Source organism: Perca fluviatilis, chromosome 1 (assembly GCF_010015445.1).
Source record: "Perca fluviatilis chromosome 1, GENO_Pfluv_1.0, whole genome shotgun sequence".
In the NCBI taxonomy this organism is placed as follows: Eukaryota; Metazoa; Chordata; class Actinopteri; order Perciformes; family Percidae; genus Perca; species Perca fluviatilis.
The window spans coordinates 15,299,503-15,314,284 of NC_053112.1; the positions used below are offsets into that span (position 1 = coordinate 15,299,503).

The window sequence follows — 14,782 nt, forward strand, 5'->3', positions numbered from 1 at the left end:
ATACTTAAACATATATCTGTTTTTAAGGAAGAGCTGTACAGTACAGAGCTACTACAGTATCTCAAGTGGCAAAGAGTCATCAAGTTAGAAATCTGATTCAGTAATGTCCATAATGCTGCAATATTTAACAAAAGTTACCCAAAATTAGCCATCATAAGCTGCATAGCAGACCAATTGAGGAGGTAGAAGCCAAACCCCTGAACAGAGAGCACAAGCCATTGCTTATTAATTCAACGTTTAATTTGTAAGAGTAGTGTTAACTTCTTTTCAAAAGGTACATTGCTTTATGCATTCTTAATGATACAAGACATGCTTTCAACTTTGTTGCAACAGTTTATTAAAGGCCCTTTCCTGTTTCAACGTGACAAAACTAGGCCCATAAATAACTTGACTGGCCTGCAGAAAGCCTTGACCTTGACCCCACCTTCCCCCAACCCCATCATCTCACCTTTGAAATGAATTGTTATGTGAGCCAGTCCTTATCGTCAAACAATAATGCCCCTCATGCTCCCTCATGACCCTGAATACAGATAAAAAGGTATTGACAATGGATGGAAGGATAAAACTTGCACTGCGTAAGCAGCACTGCACACCGTATAAACATGGTCATCTTTTATCATCAACTATTATCACATAGCTTGGGGTGCTTCTTGGGTGCAGTTTTTGAGGGGAAAGTTCAATGCCAGAGTATCTTTTTGTGAACAGTCACAAGTCTATGGGCTAAGGATTCAGGGAGTCCAAAGACCAGATGAGTTTATAACAGAAACTTACTGATTACATGCTCTCTCACCTGTCTCTCTGTCCGACTACACAGGACTCTGTGTAAGACTACCTCTCTCTCTCTCTCTCTCTCTCTTCGAACCCAAATTTCTGACTCATTTTCCTCTCTGCTGGTAACACTGCTGTTTTTGAAGATGTCTAAGGGGGAGCAGATTGTTCCCGGTGTTGATGAGTATTTCCAGGAACGAGGGCCAACTGTCACGTTCAGCAACTTGCACTACTGTGTTCATGAGACGAGGTTCTGCCGCAAGAGAGGTCCTGAAAAAAACATCCTCAACGATGTATGGTAGGACATGATACTTTCCTGTGAGTGTGTATGTGTACACACATACCTGTGTGTACACATACACACATTCAGCATAATATGTAATTGGCTGCATTATAACTCGGTGGTGACTGTATGTTAGCGTGCCATGGTTACCTGTATGACGTGACACTCCAGGTGCTTCTTTTAAAGCTTGAATGACATTCAAAAGGCACCACATTTTACAACATTAGAGATTACAGTTTCAGTGCTACTTTTTCAATGCTACTGTATTTCGTGTTGTGCAGTTATTGTCAAAATATACTGTAACAATGAAGATATTTTTTATGAACTACACTGACATTCACTTAAGCACATTTCTGGATTACCCGATGGTAATGCTGAAGTAGAAATAATAACAAAATATTAAAAACAATAATCTCGCCATGGTTTCATGAATTAAATACTCTTAGACAGTTTTATATAATAATTTTTAATGATATTATTTTACTATTACTACTATTACATTGCATCTTATACCTCATACCATACACTGTACTATATCATACTATACTATGTTATACTGTCTAACCACATCATATACTATGTTATATTTCTATTTTGCTATATTACTACAGACAACACAAAGTATCATTACTTAATCACAGTATATATTATGTTGGTGTACACTGTTTACATTAGAGATCTTCAACAGGGGTCCTTAGAATTACTGCGGGGGGGGGGGTGTTATTTTTTTCAAAAATTAAAATATGTCTGAAAATAAACATTAACATAAATCTAACATATTATTAGCAAAGATAAATCTGCGTATTTGTGAAAAAATTCTTTTTTTCATTTACACAACATTGATAATAGGTTTAGTGGCCTACAGGTATAGGGCAGCCATTAAGGTAGCCTTCCACAGATACAGTTCAGTTTAAGGATTCACTGTGCCTACCACATGTTTAACATTAAACATGATGTATAAATATATGAATCTGTCGATAATTATTATTTTAATAGCTTAGTATTGTATGCACCTTAAAAAGGCATGTGTATACTAGGCCTTAGGCCACCCTACACGTTATTGTAGGTACTCAATTAAAAAAAAAATGTAGTAAAGGGTCCCTGCTCCATCTCTTTTTCAGCTAAGGGGTCATTGACCTAAAAAAGTTAAAGACCCCTGGTTTACATATATACTAGACTTGCTGCTATTAACTGCTAACCTTTTACAATAAAGGCTTATCTTATCTTATCTTATATGTAACCGGTGATTTCTTGACTTGTGAATGTAAATCTTTAAAACATAAACATGAGAATGTTGCCATTTAAAGGTTTATATTTGGCTTTTAACGCTGCTGTATATCATGGTAATTGGACAGAATTTATTCTAGATTTTAAAGTGTTGTCTGTAAATAAATGACTTGATTTTATGTTTGGTTGTTGTAGTGGCATCATGAGACCTGGGATGAATGCCATCATGGGCGCCACCGGAAGTGGGAAAACATCGTAAGAAACATGTTCATGTACATGCAAACACACAGGCACTGTCTCACACGCATAAACAACCCCAACCACATGAATATAAGTTTCTTTTTATTTTTTTGTCAGACTCCTGGATGTAATTGCAGGAAGAAAAGACCCAGCTGGACTGAAGCAAGGAAAAGTGTTGGTGGATGGCGAAGCCGTCACGTCTGAACTCAGGCTCAGCTCTGCCTATGTGGTCCAGGTACACAAATACAAACATACACACACATTCTTTGACATTATTATGCTTTGGATTCCTCCGAATACTTTGTGCCTAAACAATTCATGTGCTTCCAGGATGATATCCTGATGGGCACTCTCTCTGTGAGGGAGAATCTTCTGTTCAGTGCCAATCTGCGTCTCAACCCTCGGCATCACTCCTCCTCAGATAAAAAAAGCAGAGTAGATGCCATTATACAAGACCTGGGCCTGACAGACTGTGCAGACACTAAGGTACAGTGATACACACACAAGCTAATAGCTGTACATAGACTGTACACAGTCACTGTACAGCAGTGTTGGAAAGAGTGCTGCGATGTCTTACTCAATCTTAACTACTACTATTACTTAACTAACTTATCTTACTTACTCAGGTATAAGCAGAAGCACCTATTTAAAAGTCTACTTGAGCAAATGTATACAGTAGTTCATTTAAAAGTATTTTATAAAATAAAATTCATCTTTATTACTTCACTAACCTACCCATATGAGACAACCTATAAAGTAAAGTGCAGAAAAAAAAAAACGAAAACATTTTATTCCTTCCTCTATATTAGGGGTCTTCAACGTTTTTTAAGCCAAGAACCCCTTAACTGAAAGAGAGACGGAGCAGGGACCCCCTATTACATATTGTATAAAATTAAGTTGCATATTAAATTTATACATACGTTTTTTTGCATAGAATACTAAGCTATTAAAATAATAATTGTTGATTTTATAAATCATGTTTTAATGTTAAACATGCATGTGGCACAGTGAATCCTTAGGATTAACTGTATCTGTGGATAGTAAGCCTATCATCAGTGAGCTTTTTTCACAAATAGGTTGATTCATATTTGCTAATAATATGTTGGATTCATGTGAAGACATTTAAATTCTTTGAATAAAAAACAATTATCAATAATTTGGCGGCCCCCGTGCAGTAACTCTGAGGACCCCCTAGGGGTCCCAGACCCCCTGTTGAAGACCTCTGCTCTATATTGACAAACTGTGAACGGCTCTTTGGCTGTCCAATGTCACACATTTATGGGTGGCAGACATTTATTTTTACTCTGTAATGATGTACTGTATTTCAACTGTAGCAAAGTCCAAAATACTGACATTAAAATAGACTAAAAACTACATGCTCAAAAACAAGTTACTCAGTTACATTAATGGGAGTATTTAGTACTTTCACCCTTGCTGTTCAGTTTAGCACCCAAGTGTTTGTTTTGTTTTGTTTTGTGTGTGTGTGTGTGTGTGTGTGTGTGTGTGTGTGTGTGTGTGTGTGTGTGTGTGTGTGTGTGTGTGTGTGTGTGTGTGTGTGTGTGTGTGTGTGTGTGTGTGTGCAGATAGGGACAGAGTTTCTGCGTGGCGTATCTGGAGGTGAAAGGAAGAGGTGCAGCATCGGGATGGAGCTCATCACCTCTCCCTCTCTGCTGTTTCTGGATGAACCGACCACCGGGTTGGATTCTAACACTGCAAACTGTATCATCAATCTACTGCACAGGTACAACACAATTACTAATTTAATCTCACATTAGGCAACACATACTACATATATACACAAGAAACAAATGACAACTGAAGCATACAATGCTGTTGAAGATGGCGGGGTCAAACAGTTACTAACGTACTGTTAACTTTGAGCTTTTTTGCTGATGCCTCGCGTATCAGTAACATCTTTACCCTCTATTGCTGCCTTTGTGTTTTCTGTAACTATGGATGTAAACACATCTGTTATGTGTGTCCAGACTGTCCAGAAAAGGTAAGACTGTGATCTTCTCCATCCACCAGCCACGCTACTCCATCTTTAGACAGTTTGACCATCTGACTCTGATGCATAAAGGGGAGGTGGTGTACGCAGGAGCAGCAGCCCATGCACTGGAATACTTTACAAACCTTGGTATGTGTGTGTGTGTGTGTGTGTGTGTGTGTGTGTGTGTGTGTGTGTGTGTGTGTGTGTGTGTGTGTGTGTGTGTGTGTGTGTGTGTGTGTGTGGTGTAATATATTGTGATTATATTGTATTACCATATGAAGTCCTGATGCTTGACATTTAACTAATTTCTTTTATAATATTCTACTAATTTTATATAAAATGAAAAATAAACTGATTGTCTACATGGTGAGCTACTGTTCTATTCAAATTCTTTATTTACACTGTTAGGATATTCTTTCCTTTGAGGCACTTATTACAGTGTTGCATGTATATTGGATTTGTGTGTGTGTGTGTGTGTGTGTGTGTGTGTGTGTGTGTGTGTGTGTGTGTGTGTGTGTGTGTGTGTGTGTGTGTGTGTGTGTGTGTGTGTGTGTGTGTGTGTGTGGTTTTGTACAGGCTACCAAATTCAGTCCTTCGACAACCCTGCTGATTTCTTCATGGACATCACAAATGGAGAGGCAAAATCAACATTAGAATCACTTACTGCAGGTACACCTACACAAAACACACACACAGTTTAGGTATGTGGAACCATCAGAGGCTTGATGCATGGTTTTTGGTAATTTGTGGGTAAGAATACATCTAGGTGTCCAAGTCGAATTGGGGTAAAAGTGGTTGTAATGTTAAAAGTTTGAAATATAGAATGAAACACTAGATGACTAAAATAAATTGACTTGTTTTCTCTCTGACTAAATCTCATGTCTGTGGAGTTAGTAGGAAGTTAGAGTTGGAAGGCGTTTAGTTTAACTTAGCATAACACCTAGAAGGATGGTTGTAACAATTCCTTGAGGAACATCAGCTGGCCGTATTGACTTTCTGGAGTCTGCTTGTTGCCTGGCTCCTCACGGTAATGACAATACTGGCAGGAAGTAACTGTTCTCCAAGAAATAGTTACAGCATTTAAAATCTTTCTTAAAATGTCAAACTACTCCTTTAACCAGATTTAGATTTAAGCCTAGACGCCCAGGTTTTTCACTTGCAAATCACCAAACCCTGAGAAGAGTAAATGACAAATGAAAAAAGGCAGTGTTTATTATGCTGTCCTTCTCTACAACATGGCGATGTATAATGGACTCTCTGTCTTTCCACAGTAGAGTGTAAAAACTCACTGGCAACCAAGTACAGACAGTCCCAACTGTGCCTAAATGTGCTTGAGGAGTTGGGCCATGTGGACCGGCGCATTGCTGAAGGGGCCAAAGGTCATGACAAGGCAGCAGAATATGCTACCTCTTTCTTCTATCAGGTCAGCCAACTCCACAATTCAGAAACACATTAAAATGTTAGAGAAAACATGTTTCTTACATTAAAAAACAATATGAAATAATCCATTTGAGACAATCAAAACCTCATTTGTAATTCATTTTGTGAGTAACCGAAATTGAAGTGAGTTTATGATGTTACGTCGCAGAATTTAATGACTGTGCCAGGCAGCTGTGCTGGGCTGCCCGCTATTTGAACCCTGTTTATAACTGTCATCATGCTCATAAAATTTTCTGTGTGTGTGTGTGTGTGTGTGTGTTTGTGTGTGTGTGAGAGACAGATGCGTGTGGTGTGTGGCAGGACAGTACAGAACTCTTTGAGGAACCCTCAGACCTCTTATGCCCAGTTGGCTCTCAACATCTTCTTTGCAATTCTCGTGGGACTCATTTATTACCAAATGCCCTTAACACTGCCCGAGGCTTTACAGAACAGGTACTGTATGCATAACCTGCAACGTAACAGCCAGCCAAATTTAAAATAAGTGTATTTCCTCTAAATTCCCCTCTGCACACTCTTCCTGCTGTAAATGTGTTCCCTTTCCTTAGTCATCTTACAACAGATCAACTTAATTAGAAGATAATATCAAAGGTTTTTTGAAGATTTTCATTGTACATTATTGCATGTCGTAGACAGGAAAATGTGGTGATGTGGTATCTCCATTTCAGAAAAGGTTGCATAAATAATTGCTTGGGCTGTCATTGCAAGAATGACAGAAAGTCGAAAAAGAATATGTAAGCGCTAGAGTGTGTTGGCTGAATTCAATTTGAAATATAATAAATTATATAAGAAGCCATGATGTCAAGATGAGGAAACAACTTTTTTGATGCCGTTATACTTGCAAGTTTATGGCGATAAAACCAAGGTCTGGGTGACCTTTGCTGCCTATGAATTGATAATCAGATCTCTCTCTCTCTCTCTCTCTCTCTCTCTCTCTCTCTCCCTTTCTCTCTCTCTCCGGACTACAGGAGTGGAGCGTTCTTCTTCCTTATCATCAACATGGTGTTTGGGAATCTCTCTGCTGTTGAACTCTTTATCAATGAAAGGGCGATCTTCATGTGAGTGAAAGATAAAACTTTTGTGTGCTGAAGTGCACAAGGTGCATGGCTACGAATATGTTTTATGCCTAGATACATTTATGTAAATCACATTTCTCTTTTTAATGCTATTTGAAGGATAAGATATTCTATATTTTTCTTATTATAAACAAATCCAATGAAAAGACCAAAACTAACAATGTTTGTCTGTCTCAGTTTTACTTTAAAGGGTAACTACCGTTTTTTTCAACCTGGACCCTATTTTCCTATGTTTTTGTGTCTAAATGACTGATGGGAACAACAATCTTTGACATTGGTCCAGTATTAAGCGAGGTTGCTGCAGTCAGCAGCGGCGAAACAAGCTACAATGTGAGTTAATAGGGCAATTGTCCAGCTTGTATTTACCTTCACAAAAGTGCTCCTTTTGCCACTGACAGGCTCAGATTAATATTCTAAGTGTCTGACAACATTATGGAAAGCATCCCTTCAGAGATAGACCTTTAAAACCTCTTTGAGACCTTTCTGTTTAACCAGAAACAGCTCTGAAGTCGCTAGCTCTAAACCCACCAGACTCCATTTAAAAAAGCAATACTTTTAGTGTGTATAGAGCCAACATATTTTCACATGTAAATCGATAAACTATGTGTTTATTTCAACCAAAACCAGAGTTGTGATGGTTGGAAAAGTGGAACGACCCAAAATGGCTTTTCAGAATTTATTTTGTTTCTGTCGACCTAGAATGAAGTGTATTTTACGATCATAATCTTGTCTTTACATGGAGTACGGTGGGTTTAGCGAACGCAATATTGCGGATGTTTTTATGTTTAAAAAAAGGATCTTACTCTTTAACAGAAAGGTCGACCTACTTAGAAACCATTTCCATAATGTTGTCAGACACTTATATATAATAACAATATTAATCTGAGCCTGTCAGTGGCAAAACAAGCACTTTTGTGAAGGTAAATAACTGGACAATTGCCCTATTAACTTAGATTGTAGCTTGTTTCATCGCTGCAGTGATCTTGCTTAATACTTGACTAATTTCAAAGATTGTTGTTCCCATCAGTCACTTAGACACAAAAACATGATTTTAAGTGAAAGTGAATTAGCTGGGAACTTTTGTCAGCTCCGGATTAATACACATTCAGACGGTGTATGTGGGATTGAGTCAAAATAAACTACAGTGTGTGTGTTCATTGTACTGAAGGAACATGTCAGCCCATGCGACAGTGTGACTGTGTGTGTGTTTTCAACAGTTTATGGAAAACAATAATGCTCTACCTCTCCACAGAGGTACAAGATATACCAGATCTTGGCTACATAGCCAACACTTTTTAGAATGATCACTTCATTGTTGACAAGTTGAAAATATTGAATATCACAAACCTTTTACTTTAACATACAGTGTTGTATATATCTGTTTGTCAGTGAATACTGTAAATCCTTTACAATCCCATGTTTTTAACTCTGTCACTATGTGTTAGTTGAGATTCTTTGTTAATATTTGTTGCAGTCACGAGAACTCCAGTGGCTATTACCGTACTTCGGTCTACTTCTTGTCCAAGATCTTTGCTGATCTCATCCCCAACCGTATCATCCCCATCTTTGTGTTTTCAGCCATAGCCTACTATATGATGGGTAATTCTCACACATACAAGCACATACATACTAATAATACACACCATATTGTATCATGCAGATGAGGAGACTGCCCTGATGCAGGGAAGAACAGGTGCTGTTTCATTTGAGTCCTTGAGGTGACTATAGTACCTGATCAGCTGACTTTAGAACTGCATAGATCTCCAAATTCAAGAAGTGCCTTTTACATTTTCCCCAGTTGACTTAGAGCGTGAAATAAGCAAAATATATAGTGAATAAGGAGGAAACAGTCCATAATTCTTTCAGCACAGGCTTGGCTTTACCCCAAGGGGCTTCAAGTTTGGAGAAAGAAAATCTAGATGACAGAGAGCTGCCTGATTCCAGTTTTGTATGTCTTCCTGAATTTATGCTCCTACTGTTGATCTCTTTTTGTCAGGAACCTCTCATTTGACCTTACTGCCATCATCTGAACCCACCACAAAGCAAATGTCCATTCTCATACTCATTGCTGTCTTCCTGTTCGAATGTATTTATCACTCCTTCAGGATTGAAGCCTGCCTTCGAGGCCTTCATGTGTTTCGCCCTGACCATGTCTCTGGTCAGTCTGGCAGGAGTCAGTTTGGCCTTCCTCGTCTCAGCGAGTGTATCTTCCTTTGCCATGGCTAACATCCTCATTGCTCTACCCTTTGTCTTCATGATGGTGAAGACACACAAAATATGCATGATTGAGATCATAATGTGTACTATTGAAGATATATAGTTGAATTTTCTTTAACATGTGTATTATTCCCTCTTTTACTTCTTCATCCTCCCATTTTAGGTCTTTGGCGGTTTTCTTGTCAATCTCAATGCTATGCTGAGCTGGCTCTCCTGGCTGAAATGGATCAGTATCTTCAGATATGGACTGAATGTAAGATATGGAAAATAGGCAGCGCATGAGCAGAAGGGTGTGGTTGTGTGAAAGAGGTCTGTGGGGATGAATTTAATCTTGTCTTTATCTGTAGCGAGTAGGGCTGGGTACCGAATTCAATACCTTTTAGGCACCGACCGAATGGCCTCTAAATTGCCTCATCGTTCAATACCCAATTTCAATACCTAAGGTGTAAATCATCAGCATCAGTGAGCCAATAAGCACGCAGCATGCTTCTACCTATCTAATAATGCTTTTGATTGGCTGTCTAACGTTACACGTCGCAGAGGCAGGCAGGAAAAACTCTGTTAAGCACAGAGACCGGGCTCGCGTAGTAGTACAAAATTGGAATCAAAAAAGTATTGTTTAGGAACCGGTATCGTTTAAGAATCTGTATCGAAGTCACGGTATTGGTATCGGTACCAGTATTGAAGATTTTTTAACGATACCCAGCCCTAGAAGCGAGGAAGTTGTAAAGTTGTTCCACCCAATCTCTTTGTCTCTCTCAGGCTGCATTCATCAACGAGATGTCAGGACAGTTGTTCTACAGCAACACGACCATGTGAGTGCTGAGCAATAACATATCCACTCCTTAAAACACAATAATCTGCACACACACATACACACACACAAACACTGAGCCTTTATCATCTGTGCTGCAGTATCCCAGGGGAGCTGTTCCTTAAAAGCCAGGGCATTGACTACTCTGTGTGGGGCTTCTGGCAGAACCAGGTGGCTCTGCTGGGAATCATATTGATCTGCATGTTCCTGGCCTACATACAGCTGCGACGAATCAACCGCTGGAAATGATGCTCATCTCTTTATGTATCCATCAACCATGCACTGTGTCTTTATCTTGTTTATTTAACAGGCCTCAAATGAAACACATATAGAAATATTTTTGGGGGGAAAAGATCATAATACTGGAAAGTTATTGTTTTATATGTGATGAAATAAGATTTCTAATGTGATTAATTAAATTATTTCAAATTATTTGTTAAACATTACACATGGAATCTGTCTCTCTCTTTCTCTCGCTCTCTCTCTCTCTCATAAACAAACACACGTGTTGTAACACTTGACTCCCAGGTGGATAAGCTGCCACTAAGCACACTTGTGAGCACGAGGGATTGTACAGCAACCACCAAGCCAACCAAGCCACTAAGCTAAGTCCTTACAAAGCTTCTTACAGCGAGTGAGACATTAGCCACCTAAAGGAAAGATGTACAGAATGTATATATTATGGGCAATCTTTTAGTTTAAAAAAGAAAAAACTCAGATTTCTCAGTTCTCCAGGTAAAATATAATAGTCAATGCATAAAGCTATTCCCTTTGTATTAATGCCTGGCAGAAACAAGTGTAATATAAATTATTAACATAAAGTATCGATGTAAACTCATCAGATGCATGCTGTAAAACGTAACAGGGCATAGACAAAGATATATTTTTTTTAAATAAACCCTCAATTTCCCTAGCTTTAAGGTTGAAAAATTATCTTATTCCACTCTACTAAGTAAAATATTCAGTCCCAAAACTGCATGATTTTTATGGCTGCACCATTGCATTAAAAGGAAATAGTCGTCTTGTGCATCATTTCTGTGCAAATTTGAATGTCTTAAGTTTTACTTCCCCTCCAACTCTAAGAAAGGGGATGAATGAAACAAAGCAGCAGGAACAGAACATCTCATGAAAATCCATTTAATAAAAACTGTTGAAATGGATGAATATATTAGCGCGACTAGGCCCAGTAAAAGAGAAACATTATATTTTATACAATTACAAGCAGGGATCAGGGAATACAGAACACAAGCACATCTTCAAATAGCAACTAGCCAACACAAACCAAAACTGCAGTTCATTCTCAGGTTGGAAAATGACACCTCATTTAAGCAACACTTCTCATTTTATCTTTAGAAACTTTTCACACCAATTGCACTCTTAGTCAGGCTGTGTCCCACTGTTACCGGTGTGTTTTCCAACCCACGGAGCCACTCTGTACATTTCAGCACCACGCACTCATCCACACCATGGTCCTCTTCCTCATACTCCACATCATCATACTTATGTTGCTCATTCAGAAGTGAGATTTTCACAATTGAGCTTATGTCTCCCAGTTCAGCATCACTGTTTGTTTTAGCAGTGACTCTGCTGTTTGGAGTGCTGTGTCTCTGTGTTGCTGGTTGATGCCTTTTAGAGACGTTTTCCCTCCTGCTTCTGGAATCTGAGGCGCTTCCAGAAAGGCCTCCTCCACTTCCGGCATTTCTGGACGCTGAATGTCGATTTCTCTCATTGTTCCTCCGCTGCAGCAGCAGGACAGCCTCAGGTGTGAGAGTCAGTGTGAAACGGCCCTCCTTGTGATGCCTGGCCCTCGTCTTCATCTCTGGCTCAGTCTTCACAGAGCTCTGGCTCACATGTTTGTTCTGCTGCGTCTTAGACAGGGACGCACCCGTGTTGGATGCTAAGAAGCTGACTGTTTGTGATGAAGGCAGCAATCTCTCCCTTCTCTTTGCAAGCAGCTCTGTCCCTGACACTCCTTTGGCAGTTGGCAGATGACTCCTGGGTTGGCTCTTCTTCCCCAGCTGCTTGAGGTTCGAAGCCAGTCGCTCCTTCACTGAGCTACTGGCTTTGTCTTCTTTTGGGACCTTGGTCAAAGTAGTTGTAGATGAAGTGTTGTGGATAGGTCTCTCCTTCCCGGTCAGTCCTGACACAGAGCGTGAAATGGACACAGCAGATGGAATGAATGGCATTTTGGCAACACACAAGATCAAATAGGAGAGGAGTTCAGTTTTGCTGTTAAAGTGCTGAAAGAAAAAAGAAGAGGCCACTAAGGAGGAAACTGATTGACTGGGGGAGGCGAGATCCTCTGATGCATCCTCAGCCATGCAGGAATCAGCAGTCAGCGTGTTGCTGCTGGGATCCACCAGTGCTCATCTACCCTGGGGTTTGCTGCATCTCAAATGCTCATTACTCTGAGGCTCAAAGGTTTAAAAATAAACCCACACTTCTAATCCTCTGGTGTCAAGTCAGTGAGGGCACGTTTACTACACTCAGTGCAAGTACACATGCAGGCTTAATCCACACAGGATGCATTGATGACTAGAGTAGAAGTGGGAATCTGTGTACTGAGCACTGCAGTGGCGACTGTAAAATCTGTGAAAACAAAGTCCAACTTAAGCATGAAAGTATAGTATTTTGACGAATGAAAAATAATTCCAAGTCCACTTACTAGCGTTTCCCACAGCATTGACCTGCATCTCCTGGCCTTTATCAGCATATGGAAAAAGCTAAGAAGTGAATCTTAAAGTTTTCTTTCTTTTCTTCTTCTTTTTTTTTTGTTAATTTAATTTGCAAGTATTTTTTATTTGGAGAAAAAGTTTAGCATTTTCATCTGTTGTGCGCTTTCTGTTATACAGATATAGAAAACATGAAAAAAAAGACTTCCAGAGAAAACATTTATTTGATAGAATTTTGTTACAAAACATGATTAAAATAGCTACAAATCTCTAGAGTCATAACATAACAGGAACCAACATGAATTATCCTTATATTTTAAACATTTAAACTTATAAATCTATATATTTTAAGTTATCCTGAATGCCTTTCAGACAGGTATACATACATTTTACTGCAATTGAACTCCTGTTAAGATGAAAAAACTTATTAGCCATCACATTAGCCTGCTGGTAGTTAATCTTGTGCGTGTTCATTCACAGCATGTCCTCCTTTGTATATGGAGGACCCGTCGACAGCGGGGACATGTGTGATAGGCATCCTTAAAATAGTTCACAAAAAATTGAATCAGGCAGCATCCAAGCACCAACCTGTGAGACAGAAATTAAACATCGGTCTATGTCTTTTAAATGTGTGTGATTGATGTTGGGTAAAAAGATAACCAAATGTAGGTATTTTAATGAGTCCATCCTCACCCGCATAACACAAACACAAGACAAATGAGCCACGCCTGCCTCCCGACTTTGTAGGTGACCTGCGTGGTGACCCGAGTCTGACAAGAGGGGCATGTTGTCCGAGCTGGACAGCGATACAGCTCCGTTTCATAGCTTACACAATTCAGCTTTGGAGTAACTTGAGGGAGAGCAGACACTAAAGAGAAGACAAGGGGAGGGGGGACAAAAAGGAATGCTTATTTTCTAAATGTATAATTACATGTTTTCTCACAACTGAACTTAAAGACACAAGTCCTTAAAATTATCTGATCAGTGCTGTTTGAGAGGTTGGATTATCCCAAAACAAAAATGTGTAAATTACACTTGGGCCTTAAATTGTAAAAGAAAAATGTTCCTGAATAATTGTTGCATGTCATCCTATTCCATGTAAAAAACAAAATACCAGTGGAATTAAATAAGTGAATTTACACTCATGATTCACACCCTTGTCATAGTTTTGGACAATACAATTATTTATTTATCAATTAATAGACGGACAACTCTACAATCAACACTTTCCAACTTAACGGAGTCTAAAAGGGAACAACATCACTACTCATTCAAAATGGACGCAGATGTTAGGTGAGCATGTACCTGTTAGAGGCGAGTGTGTTTGGGCGGAGCCAACTCCAGGAGAAAAGGAGAATTGAAGGGGTGGTGGAGGGCTGAAAGGTGGGTAAATATGGTAGATCCTCCCATCTTGCCCAGTTTGACTTTCATCTGAACAAACAAATACACACAAGTTGTTTTTCAACCGTAAACTGATCATTTCAGGTCCTTTAAATTGAGAGGGTATTTTACCTTGTAAGAAGTATGGTGGAGGTGAAGGTAACTGCTCATCTACTTTTAATGATTCCATTTAGTAATTTGATGATGTGCCACAGAAAAAGAAAGAGAGAATCTGAATCTGCATGTGTTTTGGTGTTTGCAGCCAGCAGCAGTTAATCTGGAGGTCTACCAGGTGCGATGGAGAGGTACTAATTGATATCTCCTCTGATTGGTTCAAGAACCTTTTACCCACAAGGCAATGGCAGGATGACTTTAAAATGAATCTGAAGTGATTTGGAGGTTGTTGTTTTTTTAAAGGTTGCACAATACAGCCACCATCCTTCTGTTTGCTGCAGAAATAATAGACATTGATTGCATGTAATTTTGAGGCCTCAGAATTTTCTTCACTTCTTTGGATTGTAAAAAGTTTAGATGTCTACTGTTTTCAAGTAAATGCTATAAAATGATAGAATAAAGTTAACACTACTTGTAAAATGTTAATTCTGTAAAAAATCCTTACCACTTCCAGTATGATTATTAATGGCTGACTACACTACATAGCACCTACGAAAAACTGGC

General features: G+C 39.1%; 3 protein-coding genes across 6 annotated transcripts; 1 reads left to right on the forward strand and 2 right to left on the reverse strand.

Moving 5' to 3' along the window:
* The first annotated feature begins 847 nt into the window (after window positions 1–847).
* abcg2b (ATP-binding cassette, sub-family G (WHITE), member 2b) lies at window positions 848–10,412 on the forward strand. 4 transcript variants are annotated; one of them, XM_039805550.1, is made up of 15 exons: window positions 848–1,066; window positions 2,474–2,533; window positions 2,636–2,753; window positions 2,849–3,004; window positions 4,102–4,259; window positions 4,504–4,655; window positions 5,085–5,177; window positions 5,780–5,931; window positions 6,229–6,380; window positions 6,914–7,003; window positions 8,496–8,620; window positions 9,127–9,281; window positions 9,402–9,491; window positions 10,001–10,053; window positions 10,154–10,412. In XM_039805550.1, exons 1-15 carry the CDS (start codon window positions 915–917, stop codon window positions 10,299–10,301), a joined length of 1,854 nt encoding a protein of 617 aa, XP_039661484.1. In that variant the 5' UTR covers window positions 848–914; the 3' UTR covers window positions 10,302–10,412. The 4 variants fall into 4 exon arrangements, with proteins under 4 accessions (XP_039661484.1, XP_039661492.1, XP_039661497.1 ...); XM_039805558.1 differs by having other exon boundaries at window positions 5,783–5,931; XM_039805563.1 differs by having other exon boundaries at window positions 848–1,061.
* A 783-nt stretch (window positions 10,413–11,195) lies between these two features.
* Window positions 11,196–12,457, reverse strand: LOC120561684. Its single transcript, XM_039804872.1, has one exon. It carries the CDS (start codon window positions 12,371–12,373, stop codon window positions 11,402–11,404), a length of 972 nt encoding a protein of 323 aa, XP_039660806.1. The 5' UTR covers window positions 12,374–12,457; the 3' UTR covers window positions 11,196–11,401.
* Window positions 12,458–12,929: 472 nt separating this feature from the next.
* LOC120557175 (cell death-inducing p53-target protein 1-like) lies at window positions 12,930–14,403 on the reverse strand. The gene is made up of 4 exons (XM_039797266.1): window positions 14,237–14,403; window positions 14,030–14,155; window positions 13,418–13,592; window positions 12,930–13,312 (listed from the first exon to the last, which is right to left on the reverse strand). The coding sequence occupies exons 1-4, from the start codon at window positions 14,292–14,294 to the stop codon at window positions 13,195–13,197; spliced, it is 477 nt and encodes a 158-aa protein (XP_039653200.1). The 5' UTR covers window positions 14,295–14,403; the 3' UTR covers window positions 12,930–13,194.
* Between the last annotated feature and the right edge of the window lie 379 nt (window positions 14,404–14,782).

Bases quoted from the DNA above. Each gene is read 5' to 3' on its own strand.
- abcg2b (XM_039805550.1), top strand. From the start codon at position 915: ATGTCTAAGGGGGAGCAGATTGTTCCCGGTGTTGATGAGTATTTCCAG. The intron at 1,067-2,473 runs GTAGGACATGAT...TGGTTGTTGTAG, and splicing joins AACATCCTCAACGATGTATG to TGGCATCATGAGACCTGGGA. The intron at 4,656-5,084 runs GTATGTGTGTGT...GGTTTTGTACAG, and splicing joins GGAATACTTTACAAACCTTG to GCTACCAAATTCAGTCCTTC.
- LOC120561684 (XM_039804872.1), bottom strand. From the start codon at position 12,373: ATGGCTGAGGATGCATCAGAGGATCTCGCCTCCCCCAGTCAATCAGTT.
- LOC120557175 (XM_039797266.1), bottom strand. From the start codon at position 14,294: ATGGAATCATTAAAAGTAGATGAGCAGTTACCTTCACCTCCACCATAC. The intron at 13,593-14,029 runs GTACATGCTCAC...TCTTCTCTTTAG, and splicing joins AACACACTCGCCTCTAACAG to TGTCTGCTCTCCCTCAAGTT. The intron at 13,313-13,417 runs GTGAGGATGGAC...TCTGTCTCACAG, and splicing joins CTTGTGTTTGTGTTATGCGG to GTTGGTGCTTGGATGCTGCC.